Raw genomic sequence first — 15,952 nt, 5'->3', positions numbered from 1 at the left:
TGGCAGCACTCTGCCACCCTGCTGTATTATTCCTACATTCACTATCTTATTTCTTCTCAGTTATTTAGAAATAGTGTAAATGATGTGATTCATATAAAATACTTTAAACCAACTTTGCAATTATTGTATTATTATTTGCCATTTACATAGACTCTTCTAACATTTATTTTTTAGAGATTTTCATCCAGCCTACTCCAATAGTAACCTACAGAGTTATTGGTGGCATTCTGGATTTTTACATCATTTTAGGAGACACACCAGAACAAGTAGTTCAACAATATCAACAGGTGTGTTTTAGGTCTATTTTGTAAATTATTTTCTGCTGTACTTTTCTTTCATCTAACATGTTTACATATGTATGTGACTTTATTTTGTATATTGGAGATCTCTTAGCTAAATGTTTCTTAAAATTTTATCCTTTTTAAGATACAAATACATGATTTTTATTTTTCCCCATACAGTGAATTTCTTATGTATACTTAAATGTCTATATTTCTGATTTTAAAATGATTTTTTTACCACTAGAGTGCTGGGATAAAGAGCTGCATTTGTTCGAGATGTTGCATGTAAATCTTTTCTGGTTTATAACCTACTTTGGTAGATCAAAGCAACTAAAGGGAAATATCTTTTACACTGAGGAGAGGCAATGGATTCGTAGATCATATATTCTTTTCATCAAAGTTCTGAGGAAACCAAGTTTTGAGATAGGCCAGTGAAACTTGCTGTGAATGTGTAGCAGGTATACGTCAGGAAAACTGGCTTTGAGCCTCAGGCTGAGGGAGTGTCAAGCTTGAAACCTAGTTGGAAGCCTTACATTTTAAATAACTAAGCAACTTTCAATTCTTGTTAAGTACCATCTTAGTGTACCTGAAGCCACGATAGACTTCGAGTATAATCATAATGACTCCATGTGAGTGATCGCCCTTTGATTTTGTACAAAGTAGTTTTCTAGACATAGATTATGGAGAAATCATAGATTCAAAAAGTTTGTAGAAAAACCTAAGCCAAAGAAAATGGATCCAGCTCAATAAGATTATTTCCCTTTATATAACCTAATACTTGGTTTTAAGTGAAAAAAGAAAGTGTCAGTGACATCTAAATTTCCATATGCAAAATTGTGTCTTCTGAGACAACAGGGTCTCTTTTTCCATGGTGCACTGAGCCTGCTTGAGCCACCCTGGGGTGTGACAAGGAGAAGGGAAGGAGCCAACACCTGCCCTGTAGGTGAAGGAGATTAGAACCTCTGCAGTAACTAGGAGGGAGCATATATTTTACTAACATTTTTTTTTAATTTTTTTTATTATTATTTTTTTTTATTGTTGGGGATTCATTGAGGGTACAATAAGCCAGGTTACACTGATTGCAATTGGTAGGTAAAGTCCCTTTTGCAATCATGTCTTGCCCCCATAAAGTGTGACACACACTAAGGCCCCACCTCCCTCCCTCCATCCCTCTTTTTGCTTCCCCCCCCATAACCTTAATTGATCCTGCAATCCCATTACTGGGCATCTACCCAGAAGGAAAGAAATCCTTTTACTAACATTTTTGCAAGCTCAGAGATAAATAACTTCCAAATACAAGGAAAGAGAGATTATGTACTTTTCCAACTTCCTTGTTTCTTACATGATAACTTTTTTCGTTGTTATAGGAAGTGGCGTGTTACAGGACAATTTCCCTTTCATCTCAACATGACTTTATTGCTGTTCTTCTCCTCTCTTTTTTAACTTTCCATGATGAAAAAAATGTATATCTTAACAAATGCTACTTACTGGAATGTTACACTTTTTTTTTTTAGCACTACAAAAAATATTAAGGACAAAACATAAACTTGTTGAGTTTCATGGAAAAAATAGAACAGAATATCTAGGAACGATTTAAGAATGCAGGCTACATTAATCTTTGTTTAAAAATATGCAAGTTTAAATGAATACTGGAGATACAAGAAACCAGAAGCACAGTGGTATTAGTCACTAATGCTAATTGCATTTCCCTTTATTGAAACTGATTACCTGTCCATTTACTCCCAGCTCGTTGGGCTACCAGCAATGCCAGCATATTGGAGTCTTGGCTTCCAACTGAGTCGCTGGAATTATAAGTCTCTAGATGTAGTGAAAGAAGTGGTGAAGAGGAACCGGGATGCCGGCATACCCTTTGTAAGCAGTATGAAGGGATTATGGGAATATATGTCAATTATTGTCAAATAATACTAAATGTGAGAAATTTTTAGATATATTCAATACATATTGTATTATATATTTATAATTATAAACCACATTTAATCAATCATAAAGTCTATTTATCATCATACCTTATGCCCATGACTTCTGAAAGCTACAATACATTCTTCTGAAGAACTGATTATTAGTTATACTGAAACAGAATATGTATTTAACCATGAATGAAATCGTATCCAGTTTTTTAAGTACACCTTAACTTTAGAGCCTATATATTTTAGCTGGGACTACAGGCGCCCACCACAACACTTAGCTTTTTTTTTTTTTTTAATTGTAGTTGTCATTGTTTTATCAGGCCTAGGCTGGGTTTGAACCCACCAGCCCTGGTATATGTGGCTGGCACTCTAACCACTGAGTATGAGGGCTGAACCAGAGCCTATACATTTTAAAGTGATTTTCTGAAATATGCAAAGTCTTGCTTTCCATACAGTGAAACCTATCACTGAAAAAACGTGGACAAGCATTTAATGCATTTGTGCTTAAGAATCAGAAAAAAAAAACTAGTTTTATAAACAGTATTATTGCTTTTTCAATGAAATAAAAGGAATATTTTATCTGTCTATTTATTTATCTATCATCTATCTTAGAAAGGTCTCATTCTGTCACTAAGGCTGTAGTACAGTAGTGTGATCATAGTTCACTGTAGCTTCAAACTTCTTGGCCTCAAGAGATCCCTCAATCCTCTGCCTCTCAAAGTACTGGGATTGCGGGCAAAAGTCATCTTGCCTGGGCTTCTCATCTTTCCATTTAAAATATAAATTCGTTGGGATTAAAGTTGATGGGATTAGCGAGTTCTTTCAGTATTATTTGTTGAAATGCACTGTGTTAACTTCCAGGACACACAGGTCACTGATATTGACTACATGGAAGACAAGAAAGACTTTACTTATGATCAGGTTGCATTTCAAGGGCTCCCTGAATTTGTTCAAGATTTGCATGACCATGGACAGAAATACGTCATCATCTTGGTAATGATTGATTGTAGGTTAACACATTGTTAGTATTTACACACTTAGAAATGAATAGAATTTTTTATCATTTCTTCTTTCTATTATTAGGACCCGGCAATTTCCATAGATAAGCGTGCCAATGGCGCAGCATATGAAACCTATGACAGGGGCAACGCAGCAGGTGTGTGGGTAAACGAGTCTGATGGAAGCACACCCATCATTGGAGAGGTAAATTGTGATATTCATTAAAGTGGTTGTGTCAGATTGATGTATCCTGAAACATTAACATCTCTGTGAGAGACAGGGAGAGTGCATCGGTACATATATTTGCTTTCACCTCTGGTTTTGATAGATGTTTTAACTGTGGAGAGAAGTTTTAGGCAAAGGAAATATACTAAATATCTCTAAAAATGTTCTTATGAGAAGTTGTATGGAGGAGAGTGAATAAAATACACCAGATACAATATTGTACCCTCAATGAATCCCCAACAATAAAAAAAAAGAAAAAAAAATACCAGATAACTTTCAATGCTACAAATAAAACTAAAGCTAACAAAGTAAAATAAACAGCAAAATTGTTATAACAAAAATTCCATGCAGACTTTAATGTAAAATAATTACAAATGTAAGTGCTTATTTAGTGGGCACTAATTTTGTGATTTACATTTAATCTTCACAATAAAGTGATGAGATGCTATGACAAAAAGTTCTTATTGTACAACTGGAAAATATAAATCTTTCAAAGGTGAAATAACTTTCCTATAATTAAAGAGCTCCTAAAGAGCAGGATCAGTAATATACCTAGATCTCAAATGCACATTATTAAACAGAATAAATACTCTTTAGAAGGCAATGTTACAAAACATCAAAAACATAAAATATCTGGACACGTTAAGTGTAGGTAATGAGACATAAGCATTTCTGTGATAAAACAAAAAGAAATAAAATAGGAGACATATCAATTTATCAAAACCATGTTTATAATAGCAGTTTCTTGTAATAATGAAGAATACTATAAACATCATTCCTACTGGATTCACCAAACTTAAAATTTCTAGTGAAAGTCTTCTTCAAATTATTATGAACTTCATCAGGAAAAAAAAAAAGACACATTTTTTTAGCTTACTAATATTTCACAGAATATATGTTTTCAATATCTGCTGTAATGCACATGGATAGATCAGAGATCCAAAATACAAAATAATATCATTCACCTAAATTTATCTACAATTGATTTTTTCTTGCCTAATGCTGTAAAGAGAAAGTAAAATGCTGTAAAATAAGTTAACCATAATTCATAAAGGAACAACAGCATATGTGATGTTTAATAACATGGAATTGGGGATAAAATCCCCTGGGTTTGAATTTTTGCTGTACCTGTTAGTGGTGGTGTGAGTTTGAAGGACTTAACTTCATTGTGCACCACTTCTCTCATCTGCAAAATAAGTATAATTGTAGTCTCCACCTTCCCTGTAAAGTGGTGATAAAAATAGTACCCAACTTCTAAACTCTTAATAAGGATTGAGTGTAAATAATAATAAAAGTCCTTGAAACAGTACCCGGTGTTCATGTCATATTAGTTTTTGATAATAAAAAATAAATATAAAAGGTGATTTTTAATTTTTATTTCTTCGAAGGAAATGCCTTTGGAAAGGAACTAACTTACTTTCTTTTATCAAACAAAAAATGTATTACATACGGCTTTTTGTTTATTACCCTAACCTACGAGGATGTTCAGAAATAAATTTCCTTACAGTCAAATGGCAGCCCTTAGACACTTAGAAATGAAAGAATCCCTTGTTCTTACAGTTTTCTCTTCCTAAATGAAAGTTTATGACCTCAGTCTCATTTACTTTAACTTTGCTCTTAAAGTCGGCCCGAGATTATTGGGAATACACAGTCATGTGGACTTAAAGAAGTCCAATAATAAAACTTCAATGATTTTTATTCTCAATTCAATCAGTTTGAAATTCAATTTATTTATTTTTCCTTTTTTATATAAATATTTATATGTGAATTATCTATCTTTCTAGGTATGGCCAGGATTGACTGTCTACCCTGATTTCACCAACCCAACCTGCATAGACTGGTGGGTGAATGAATGCAATCTTTTTTATCAAGGAGTGAAATATGATGGACTTTGGATTGTAAGTAGCTACTTTAAACCAGTGAATTTGTCAATAAACATGAAATTATTTGTCCATTATTAAGTCAGTAAGATGTATTTTTGTTATGTTCAACAAAAAATTAAAAGCCTCCACAATTTTTTTCATCAACATTGAAATATACCTGTCATGTGCACAGGTTAGAAAAGATCAAAAACTAAAAATACAAATTGAGAATTTTTTTCTTTCCTAGAAATGTTCTTCATAGAATGAATTTTGTTTCTTTAACCAAGGAGTTGTATCTCCCTGAACAATACTTAATGAGATTTGACGATAAACTGATAGCAGTGCAATTCCAAAAACACTAATTAAGGTTTGTGATAGTCAACCAATTTCCATATGAATCTGGACAAGACCCACACTTTAAGATTTCCTTTTAGTAAGCTGTGGGATAGAACAAACCAAAACTGGCAATAGGTTAAGTGTTTCATCTCAATCAAAGTTGTGTTTTCTGCTAGCAATGTGAAATGGAATAAAAGTGTGTAGAATCTTCAGAATTCTATGATTATTAGTAACAGAATGAAGATGAAAATTGATTTCACATGAAAGAATCAATGTAAAATATTTAAATATTTTGAAGTTTTGTCATACAAGCATGGAAACATGGTTAGATCAGAATGTGATAATTTTACCAGTTCACAATATAAGGAAAATAGTCTTAAAAGGATAAATTATTAGTTTACTAAAGGAAAAAGATTAAACACTTTTACATGAATTTCACCACATATTATATAAAATATAGCATTTAAATTTTTATCATCTTTTATTAGAATATGTCTCAGGCATGTAGGTCTATTTGTCAAAGTCATACTCATTATATTTAATACTTACCACATATACTATATTTTAATAGAAGTCCCTTGTAATGCATTTTGTAAATTTATCATTTTAAAAATTCTGAAATCATCTTTCTGCAATTTATCTAAATGATTTCAGTGAAACTTCAGTTACTTAATATCATGTAAAATTAAATTAAATTAGTATTTCCAATATTACAACTAGTAGACACCATTGTGTCTGTGATACTCAGCAATGAGGTATGTAGCACTTTTTCTAAGATGAGTTCGCAAACTTAATTGTCCGCTGTCGTTGAACAGCAGCAGCTCTGATGGCCATTACAGAAAAGGAGTTCCAAAAATTCCTTTCAAGGGTGCAGTCTGTACTGGCATCAGAACATAGTTTCTCAAGTGGAGTACTTTGAAGGCAGTGGCAGTGACCTTCAAGAATAAGCTATGTAGCACTTTTTCTTGAATGAGTTCACAAATGTAATTGTCTGATCTTTTTTTTTTTAAACTTTTTTTGACCTTTTATTACTATCAGTCCACTGAAGCTTTTGCCTTACAACTACAATGGTTCGAATCTACTAGTTGTAATATTTAAAATACTAATTGAATTTACTTTCACGTGATATTAAGTAACTGTAGTTTCACTTAAATCATTTAGAGAAATTACAGAAAGATGTTTTCAGAATTTTCAAAATGATAAATTTATAAAATTCATTTTAAGAGGTAAATTCTATTAAAATATAGTGTATGTAGTATTAAATACAAGTACAATCTAGATGAATAAACATCCTATAGACATATTTCAATGAAAGATAATGAAATGGTGAGTGATATATTTTATGTAATATATGGTTAAATTCATGTAAAGTGTTTAATTTTTCCTTTAATAAATAAGTAATTCATTCCAATGTAAGGAAAAATTATTTTCCTTACATTGTAAACTGGAAAAGTTATCACATTCTGATGTAATCATATTTCCATGCTTGTATGACAAAATTTTTAAATATTTTTGATTAGTTCTTCCATGTGAAATCAATTCTGTTTTTCATAAATTGCATAAAAATTTCTACTTGGAATGACGGCTGACAAATTTTGTAAATTTTATGGCAAGTTTGCACATACATGACTCAAACACAAATGAAATTAATTTCATAGTTGAGAGTTTCACCCTGTAATTCCTCAAGTACACTATACATACAAGGTGTTAAAATGGTTTAGATGAAGAGTCTCTCAAAATTTAAAGTAATACAACTCAGTACTCCCAAATTATGAATTTCAGCAGTTTCTTTTTAAATTTAATTTATGGGTAGACTCATAAAGAAAAAAATAAACTTATTGGCTATGTAATCATAGAGTTTTGAAATTTATTTTTGCTGGATACTGGAAAACAATATTGAGATTAATACTCTAGGTAATTTCAAAGAAATAACTCCCATGTAGCTTTAGGTATTTTTATGCTTCAGAATACCTATATTATTTTCTCTCATTCCTGGCTATTCTGAAAATATTTGGGAAATGGAGATATTTCCTTTTTAATATCTGCATCACAGTGATAAATCTCTTCTTTGTAAACCTTGAACACCTTTAATTTCTCATTTTAACTCCATGTGACAAGTTTCCTTAGATTCTCTCCATATCTAGACACTTCCATGAAAAATTTTTGAGAGTAATGGAATTGAGTAATCAAGTTCACTGTAATGGGTCAGAAGAAGCCCATATTCAGAAAAGCTTTAGCAAACTTAATTAGTAGGGCTAGTTGTTATTACAGTTTTATGAAAAAAAGCAAAGTCTAACTGTAACACAAATGATTTGATTTTACATTTTTAGAAAAAAATGTTTTTATAAGTCTTTGTGAGTGACACTGTTAGTCTGTTAGAATATGAGGTCAGGCAATTAAATTCATGAACTCAATCTAGACAAAGTGTTACGTATCACATTGCTAAATATTACCATGTTCACTTTGAAGTCGTCCTCTTGGCCTTCTGGTGATCAGAGTGATGTTCAGCGATGAGGTATACAGCACGTTCCCTAAGATGAGTTCACAAACTTAATTGTCAGGCCTTATTTGTAGAAAAATACTAAGTTTTTAGAACAATTTAAAAAGCAATAGGAGAGATAGATACAACCATTGAACAGTTAATATTGAAGCATTAATGTTAAAGAAGATGCTGGAAAGCTAGAATAAGAGGGGGGGCAGGGCAGTGCCTGTGGCTCAAAGAAGTAGGGCGCCGGCCCCATATACCAGAGGTGGTGGGTTCAAACCCAGCCCCGGCCAAAAACTACAAATAATAATAATAATAGTAATAATAATAAATAAGATGGGGCAGAACTCAAAAAGGTGAAAATTAGTTAGGTCTTAAATATGAATGGAGAAGAGAAGTGCAATAAATAAAATATAATTCTGAGAGGAATAAAACTACCACAGAAACAAGGATATGGCTGAGTGATGCTTTTATGGGAGCAGAGATAGTTTATTAAAGAGATATGGAAAATAAGACTTACAAATATATAAAAATTCCCAATGTAATTAGCAGAGAAGGAAGAAGAAATAAAAATACGTGTTACAACATATGATCTTATGTACTTAATTGGTCATGATCACATAACTAGTTAGTGGTGAGAGAAGATTGGGGCATCGATCTAAATCGCTAGAAAATACATTTTTAAAAATCCTATCACTATATCTCCAAAAATGGTGTAGGTTCCTAGTTTCCACAGTATGGTCAAACTGATCTATTATTAGTTCCTTGAGATTTTTCAAGGATTCTGTGAAGTCTTAACTATTTTAATTCTAATACCAAAGGCTATTTGCCTTTTTCCACTTTCAATCACTCATAAGAGTACAGGAGCTGTGAGCTGGACAAATGCCGTACAAAACTATATAAGCGGAAAAAATAAATGTGCTAGGGATGGGTATAATGATAGGCGGACTCACAGTGAGAAGACTCACGCAACTATTCAGAAAAGACAGTTGCTTAAAACTTATATGATTAATGCCTTATATGTGAGGCCTTATATCAGAACTAGACCAATTTCTTAATCTCCTCGAAGATACCTCTATTATCTTATGTAAACATTCTCCTTATTTTTAGGTTTGTAGCTTATATTTTTCTTTTGGGAATAAAATAATATTATGATTGCCTTATATAAAACAATATCAAACAAGTATAAATTTTCTTCTTGTATGATTTTAATAATTTTACATCTACTTTTCTTTTATTTTGTCCATTCAGGACATGAATGAAGTTTCCAGCTTTATTCAAGGTTCAAAGAAAGGGTGCAGTGAAAACAAACTAAATTACCCACCTTTTACTCCAGGTAAATTTTATTTGATGATGCAACTACCAACAATTGACAATGATTTTCTCCTTGACTGGTAATTACTCGCATATATTTCTATAATCTTTGGTATAATTTTAAAATCTTGAAATCAATGTTTTCTTTTTTCTCTTAGCCAAAATGTTCTTTCCTAGGATTAAATTTAAGTAAAGTAATCCATTTAAAATCTTTTAAATGAGTCTGTAGGTATAGGATGTCCAATATATGCTTCTATCATATATGATAGATACGTGTGTATGTGTGAGTGTGAATGTGTGTGTGTGTGAGAGAGAGGGAGCGAGAGAAATCCTATTTATATGAAATGTTCAGAACAGTCAGATCCATAGAGCTAAGAAATGGATTTGTGGTCTGCAGAGCTGGTGGAGGGGGCGGAGAGTTACTGCTGATGGGGATGGGGCTTCCTCCTATGGAGATGAGAAATGAATATGTTCTGGAATTAGATAGAGGTAGGATTGCACAACAATGTGAATGTTCTAAATGACAAAATCTTGCTCTATTACCCAGGCTGGAGTTCAGTGGTGTGATAACAGCTCAATCTTGAACTCTTGGGTTCACTCAGTGATCCGCCTGCCTCATCCTTCTGAGTAGCTGGGACTATTGGGAGGCACCATCACATCCTGCTAATTTTTTGTAGAGATGGGGTCTTGCTAAGTTGCCCAGGTTCATCTCAAACTCCTGGCCTCAAGCAATGTTCCAAAATTGGCCACCTAATGTTATGGGATTATAGGTATAAGTTACCAGACCTGGCTCATTTTTTTTTTCCTTAAGTCTTCAACAGGAAGCCCAAGCATGAAACAGATAAAAAGCTGGATGGGAAAAGAGTAGTCCAATCACTTAGCTAGTCCCTGCCCGACCTGGAGGCCCAGGCTGTAGAAGGCTGCCTTTTCTAGGAAGTTTCCTCTGACCATTTTCTCCATGACCATCATGCAGCCCCAATGCTGCTTAGTTATTTGGTGCAAACTCAGAGGGAGGGGCAGGGCCCTGCCAAGCTGGGGCTGGATTTGGGGAAGCTTGCAGAATAATTATTAATGTGGGAATAAGTATAAATCTAATAGTTGTTCCAAGATCAGCATGAGTAGAAGGTAAAGAACTCATTAGAGCATAGTGAGTTATTTCCCTCTTTCGTTATTTTTGACTAAATATGATATTACATAGAACATCATAAAAAGGCATATAAAGTTTAATATGAAAATATATCTCTTAAGAAATCTTTCCTATCTATTTTCTCTAAGATATTCTTGACAAACTCCTGTATTCTAAAACAATCTGCATGGATTCCGTGCAGACCTGGGGGAAGCAGTATGATGTTCATAGCCTCTATGGATACAGCATGGCAATAGCCACAGAGAAGTAAGTATAATTTCATTCAGAAAATCCTTTCATACTTATTATCTAGAAATGTTCTTGACAATTTAACAATATAACTAGGAAATAGAAAGAGTAAGAAAAAAAAACAAAGAGTATGTTCATGATGAAAATGTGTGGACTTGAAAGTATCAGTTTTTACCAATATTCATAAATTTGAAAATAGGTTATTCATGATTCTTGATATATGTACTTACCATAGATTTCCTATTTAATTCATAGATTTAAATTAAAAAGTTTAATTCACGTCATCTCTGAATATAATTGTGTTTTAAGCATGACCTTGACAAATAACCTGGAAAAATATTCCTCCTACAACAGGTCTTGTTTTTATATAAAACTATTTTTCAAAAACAAGCATTTTGGGTGACGCCTGTGACTCAATGGGTGGGGCACCAGTCCCATATACTGAGGCTGGCAGGTTTGAACCTGGCCATCCAAACTGCAACCCAAAAATAGCCAGGTGTTGTGGCAGGTGCCTATAGTTCCAGCTACTCAGGAGGCTAAGGCAAGAAAATTGCCTAAGCCCAGGAGTTGGAGGTTGCTGTGTGCTGTGATGCCTCAGCACTCTGCTGAAGGAGATAAAGTGAGACTCTGCCTCAAAAAAAAAATTTTTTTTTTCAATTAAAATTACCCTAAATAGCATTACCCTAAGTAATTTTCTAATGGAATATGTTATAAAACATGGTACAAAAACAAAAGAAAGAGACAATCACATTGATTATTTGCTATTCCCCAATCATTATTTAAGGTTCTATATACAATAGTCAGTAAAATGAAAATAATGGCCTCAATGGACTTGTAATTTTCCCACAATTAAACAATTATGAGTGAGTGTTAATTCAATCCCATGTTTTTCTTGTCCCAAATCACACCATGACATCAAAATTCTTAAACCCTCTCTACATGGTGTGTGCTTACTTTTCAAGCACAGTAGAGTAATAATATGTTGCAATGCTTAAGATAATAAATTCTGTGTAAGAAAAAAAAAAAACTTATGGTCCAATATGATAAAAATTATAATATAGAAAAGTGTCTGGGAATATTATTATATATTTACTAGAGTAGTCTGGGTAATTTTTAGACTGATTTAATTTTTTTGTGTATTCTCCTGATTATTTATCATTTATAAAAAACTAACACTAAGGTTTGGGTACAACTAGAGGTAAGATGAACAGTACTGGTAGTTGTGGATCATAGTTGACTTCTAGAAACTAGAACAAGAAATACTTCTTAGCATAATGAGGAAAAATTTTAAGAAAAGACCTGCTCTGCCAGAATTTTTAAGGCCAGCCCTGTATTACACACTAATCATCACAAAAGAAGCCCATGATTTTAAAATCATCCAAATGCTAAAGCTTAGAGCCCAGGTGTCACAATGGCTCAAGAGGTTAAAACAAACAAACAAACAAACAAATAAAAACAGTAAAATTTGATTCAACTGGATGAACAGAAATCTACCTCACTTATCAATTATTTAAATAAATGTGAATGGATTGAATTCCCCTCTCAAGAGACATAAGCTGTCTGAATGGATAAAAAAAAAAAAAATCAAGTATCTGCTGTCTCCAGAAAATGCATCTAATCCACAAGGACTCATTCAGACTCAAGGTAAAGGCTAGAAAACAATATTCCGTGGAAATATAAACCAGAAGAAAGCTGGTGTATCTCATGTCATATTAGACAGCATAGACTTGAAAGCAACAAAAGTAAAGAAAGACAAAGATGGTCATAGTATAATAGTAAAGGAAACAATTCAACAAGAAGACATAACAATTCCAAGTATTTATACACCTAACACAGTTGCATCTAGATTTATAAAGCAAACCATATTAGATCTACAAAGAGATAAACAACATTATAATAGCTCAGGACAACACCCCTCTGATAGAACTGCTAGATTCTCCAACAGAAAATAAATAAGCATGGGACTTAAATGAGACTCTAGAGCATTTGGGCCCAACAGGCACCTACAGAACATTCTAAACTGTTGCATATAGATTCTTGTCATCAGCATACAGAACATTCTTTAAGATTGATCACATCCTAGGCCACAAAGTATGGCTCTACTAATTTTTTATAAAGGGAATTATATCATTTATCTTCTTAGACCATAGTGGGATAATATTAGAAATCAACTCTAATAGATACACTTCATTCTACATGAAGTCATGGAAATTAAACAATCTACTGCTGAAAAAATTATCGGGTCTGGGATGAAATTTATATAGACATCATGAGATGTTTTTAATGACAAAGGGGACACGTATTATCAAAATCGGTGGGATAGAGCAAAAGCAGTCCTAAGAGGAAAATTCATAGCCTTAAATATCTATATCAAAAACAGTAACATCACACATCAACAATCTAATGGATTATTAGGAATAGAAACACAAGGAATTAGAAAAGGAGGACAAACCAGTGCTAAACACAGAAGAAGAAAATAAGTAACTAAGATTAGAGCAGAAGTAAATGAAATCAGTAACAAGAGAATTGAACAGAAGATTTAATGAGACAAAAGTTGGTTCTTTGAAAAGATAACCTAATTTACAGACATCTTGCTAGATTAACCAAAAACAGAAAAGAAAAAAACCTTAATAGCTCAATCAGATATGAAAAAGGAGATATTACAAATGATATAGAAATAAAAATCACCATCTCTGAATACTATAAAATCCTCTATGCACATAAACTGGAAAATGTTGAGGAAATTCACAATTCTTAGAGACTTTGAGAAAATTATATCTCCCGAATATACCAATATCAAGTAACTAAATTGAAGCAGCAAATATCGTCCAATGAAAAAAGTTGCAGACTAGAGATTTCACAGCCAAATTTTACTATACGTGCAAAGAGAAATTGGTACCTATACTACAAAAAATATTTCATACCACCAAGAAGGAAGTAATCCTCCCCAATTAATTGTGTGAATCCAGTGTCACCTGATACAAAATCCAGGACAAGACACAACAGAAAAAGACCAATATCTCTTATCAATATAGATGTGCAATTCTCAGTAAAAATTCTAGGAAATTGAACTCAGCTGTGCATTAAAAAGATAATTCACTATGACTAAGTGTGCTTCATCTCAAAGATGCGAAAATGTCTCAACATACACAAATCTGTAAATGTGATTCACCACATAAACAGAAGCAAAATCAAAAATCATCTCAATAGATGAAGAGAAAGCATTTGACAAGATTCAGCATACTTCTATGGCAGGAACACTTAACAAAGTAGGCATAGATGGAATATACTTCAAACTTGCAAAGGCCAAATGCAAAAAACTCACAGCCAACATAATGCAGAATGGGGAAAAATTGAAAGCATTCATGCTTATATCTGGAACTAGAAAAGATTTCCCATGGTCATTACTTCTATTCAATATAGTGCTGGAAGTCCTTGCCAGAGCAATCAGATAAGAGAACAAATTCAAGTCTATCCAAATGGGAAAAAGTGGGGTCAAACTATTACTCTTTCCTGATGATATGATCTTATATCTTGAAAACCTCCCAAAGATTCTGCCAAAAGACTCCTGAAGTTGATACATAAGTTTAGTAGTCTCACTTTACATAATCAACATACACAAATTAATAGCATTCCTATACACCAACAACAAGTTAAACTGAGATTCAAATCAAAGACACAATGCCTTTCACAACTGCAACAAAGACTAGAAGATACCTGGGAATACGGTTAATCAAGGAAGTAAAAGATCTCTACAGGGGAACTATGAGGTACCAAGAAAGGAAATTATAGACAATGTAAATAAATGGAAAACTATATCGTTTTCATGAATCAGCAGAATCAATATTATTAAAGTGTACTATCCAAAGTGATCTATAGGTTCAATGCAATCACCATTAACATACCAGCATTCTTTTTCACAGAGCTAAAATAAATAATCTTACTCTTCATTTACAACCAGAACAAACCCAAATAGCCAAAAGCAACCTTAAGGACAAAGGCAAATTGGGAAGCATCACCTTACCAGACTTCAAGCTATACGGCAAGGCTATGCTGACCAAAACAGCATGGTGCTTGTGCAAGAACAGAAACATAGAGCAATGGATCAGAACAGAAAACCCAGATATCAAACCATCCTCATCTTGTTATCTCACCTTTGACAAAGCAGACAATAACCTACAGTGGAGAAAATAATTCGTAGTCAATAAATGATGCTGGGGAAATTGAATAGACACATGTAGAAGATTGAAACAGGATATGCCCCTTTCACTACTCAAAAAATGTAAACAGACTCAAATCTAAGACTATAAGAATTTTAGAAGAAAATGTTGGAAAAACTTTTATAGATATTGGCTTATGTAAAGAATTTATGAAGAAATCCCCAAACAATCATAGCCACAACTAAAATTAACAAGTAGGACCTTATTAAATTAAAAACTTCTGCAAAGCCTCACAATCAAAAGAGTGAATAGACAACCTACAGAGTGGGAGAAAATATTTTCATTCTGTACATTGCCATAAAGGGCTAATAACCAGAATCTGTAAAGAACTCAAGTAAATCAGCAATAAAAAAAAAAAAAATCATACGATCCTATAAAAAAATGGGCAAAAGACATCACCAGCTTTTCAAAAGAAGATAGATTAATAGTCAACATCTCTAATCATCAGGGAAATGCAGATCAAAACCACCATGAGAGATCCGCTATCCCCAGAGAGAATGTCTGTTATCAAAAAACCCCAACACAACAGGTGCTTTTGCAATATCGGTGGTACTGCAAACTAGTATAATCCCTGTGGAAAGTCTTATGTAGGTATCTCAAAGAATTAAAAATAGACCTACAACTTGATCTAGCAATCCCATTACTGGGTGGTTACCCAAAGGAAAAAGTCATTTTATAAAGAAGACATAGGCACTCAACTATTTGTTGACAAAAAGTTCACAATGGCAACCATGTGTCACCAACTCAAGTGCCTGTCAATCCATGAGTGGATTCCTAAAAGGTGCTATATGTACACTACGGAGTACTAATCGTCCATTAAAATAAGGTGAACTAATCGATACCTCTTGTAGCTTCATGAATGGAATGGGAGATTATTCTTCTAAGCAAAGTATTATGAGAATAGAAAAACAAACACCGCATGTACTC

The 15,952-nt window shown here is 33.1% G+C and overlaps 1 protein-coding gene across 1 annotated transcript in view; it reads left to right on the top strand.

Annotated features, from left to right (window-relative positions):
- The window catches only part of SI (sucrase-isomaltase), a 93,881-nt gene that overhangs the window by 16,862 nt on the left and 61,067 nt on the right, over positions 1-15,952 (top strand). Inside the window, exons 9-15 of the mRNA XM_053600537.1 lie at positions 175-287; positions 2,028-2,153; positions 3,071-3,202; positions 3,293-3,412; positions 5,218-5,331; positions 9,368-9,452; positions 10,706-10,823. Coding sequence (XP_053456512.1) covers positions 175-287; positions 2,028-2,153; positions 3,071-3,202; positions 3,293-3,412; positions 5,218-5,331; positions 9,368-9,452; positions 10,706-10,823 — 808 coding nt within the window. The remainder of the gene's footprint in view (positions 1-174; positions 288-2,027; positions 2,154-3,070; positions 3,203-3,292; positions 3,413-5,217; positions 5,332-9,367; positions 9,453-10,705; positions 10,824-15,952) is intronic.

Source organism: Nycticebus coucang, chromosome 8 (assembly GCF_027406575.1).
Source record: "Nycticebus coucang isolate mNycCou1 chromosome 8, mNycCou1.pri, whole genome shotgun sequence".
Classification (NCBI taxonomy): Eukaryota; Metazoa; Chordata; class Mammalia; order Primates; family Lorisidae; genus Nycticebus; species Nycticebus coucang.
This window is presented reverse-complemented; position numbering and strand designations above follow the sequence as displayed.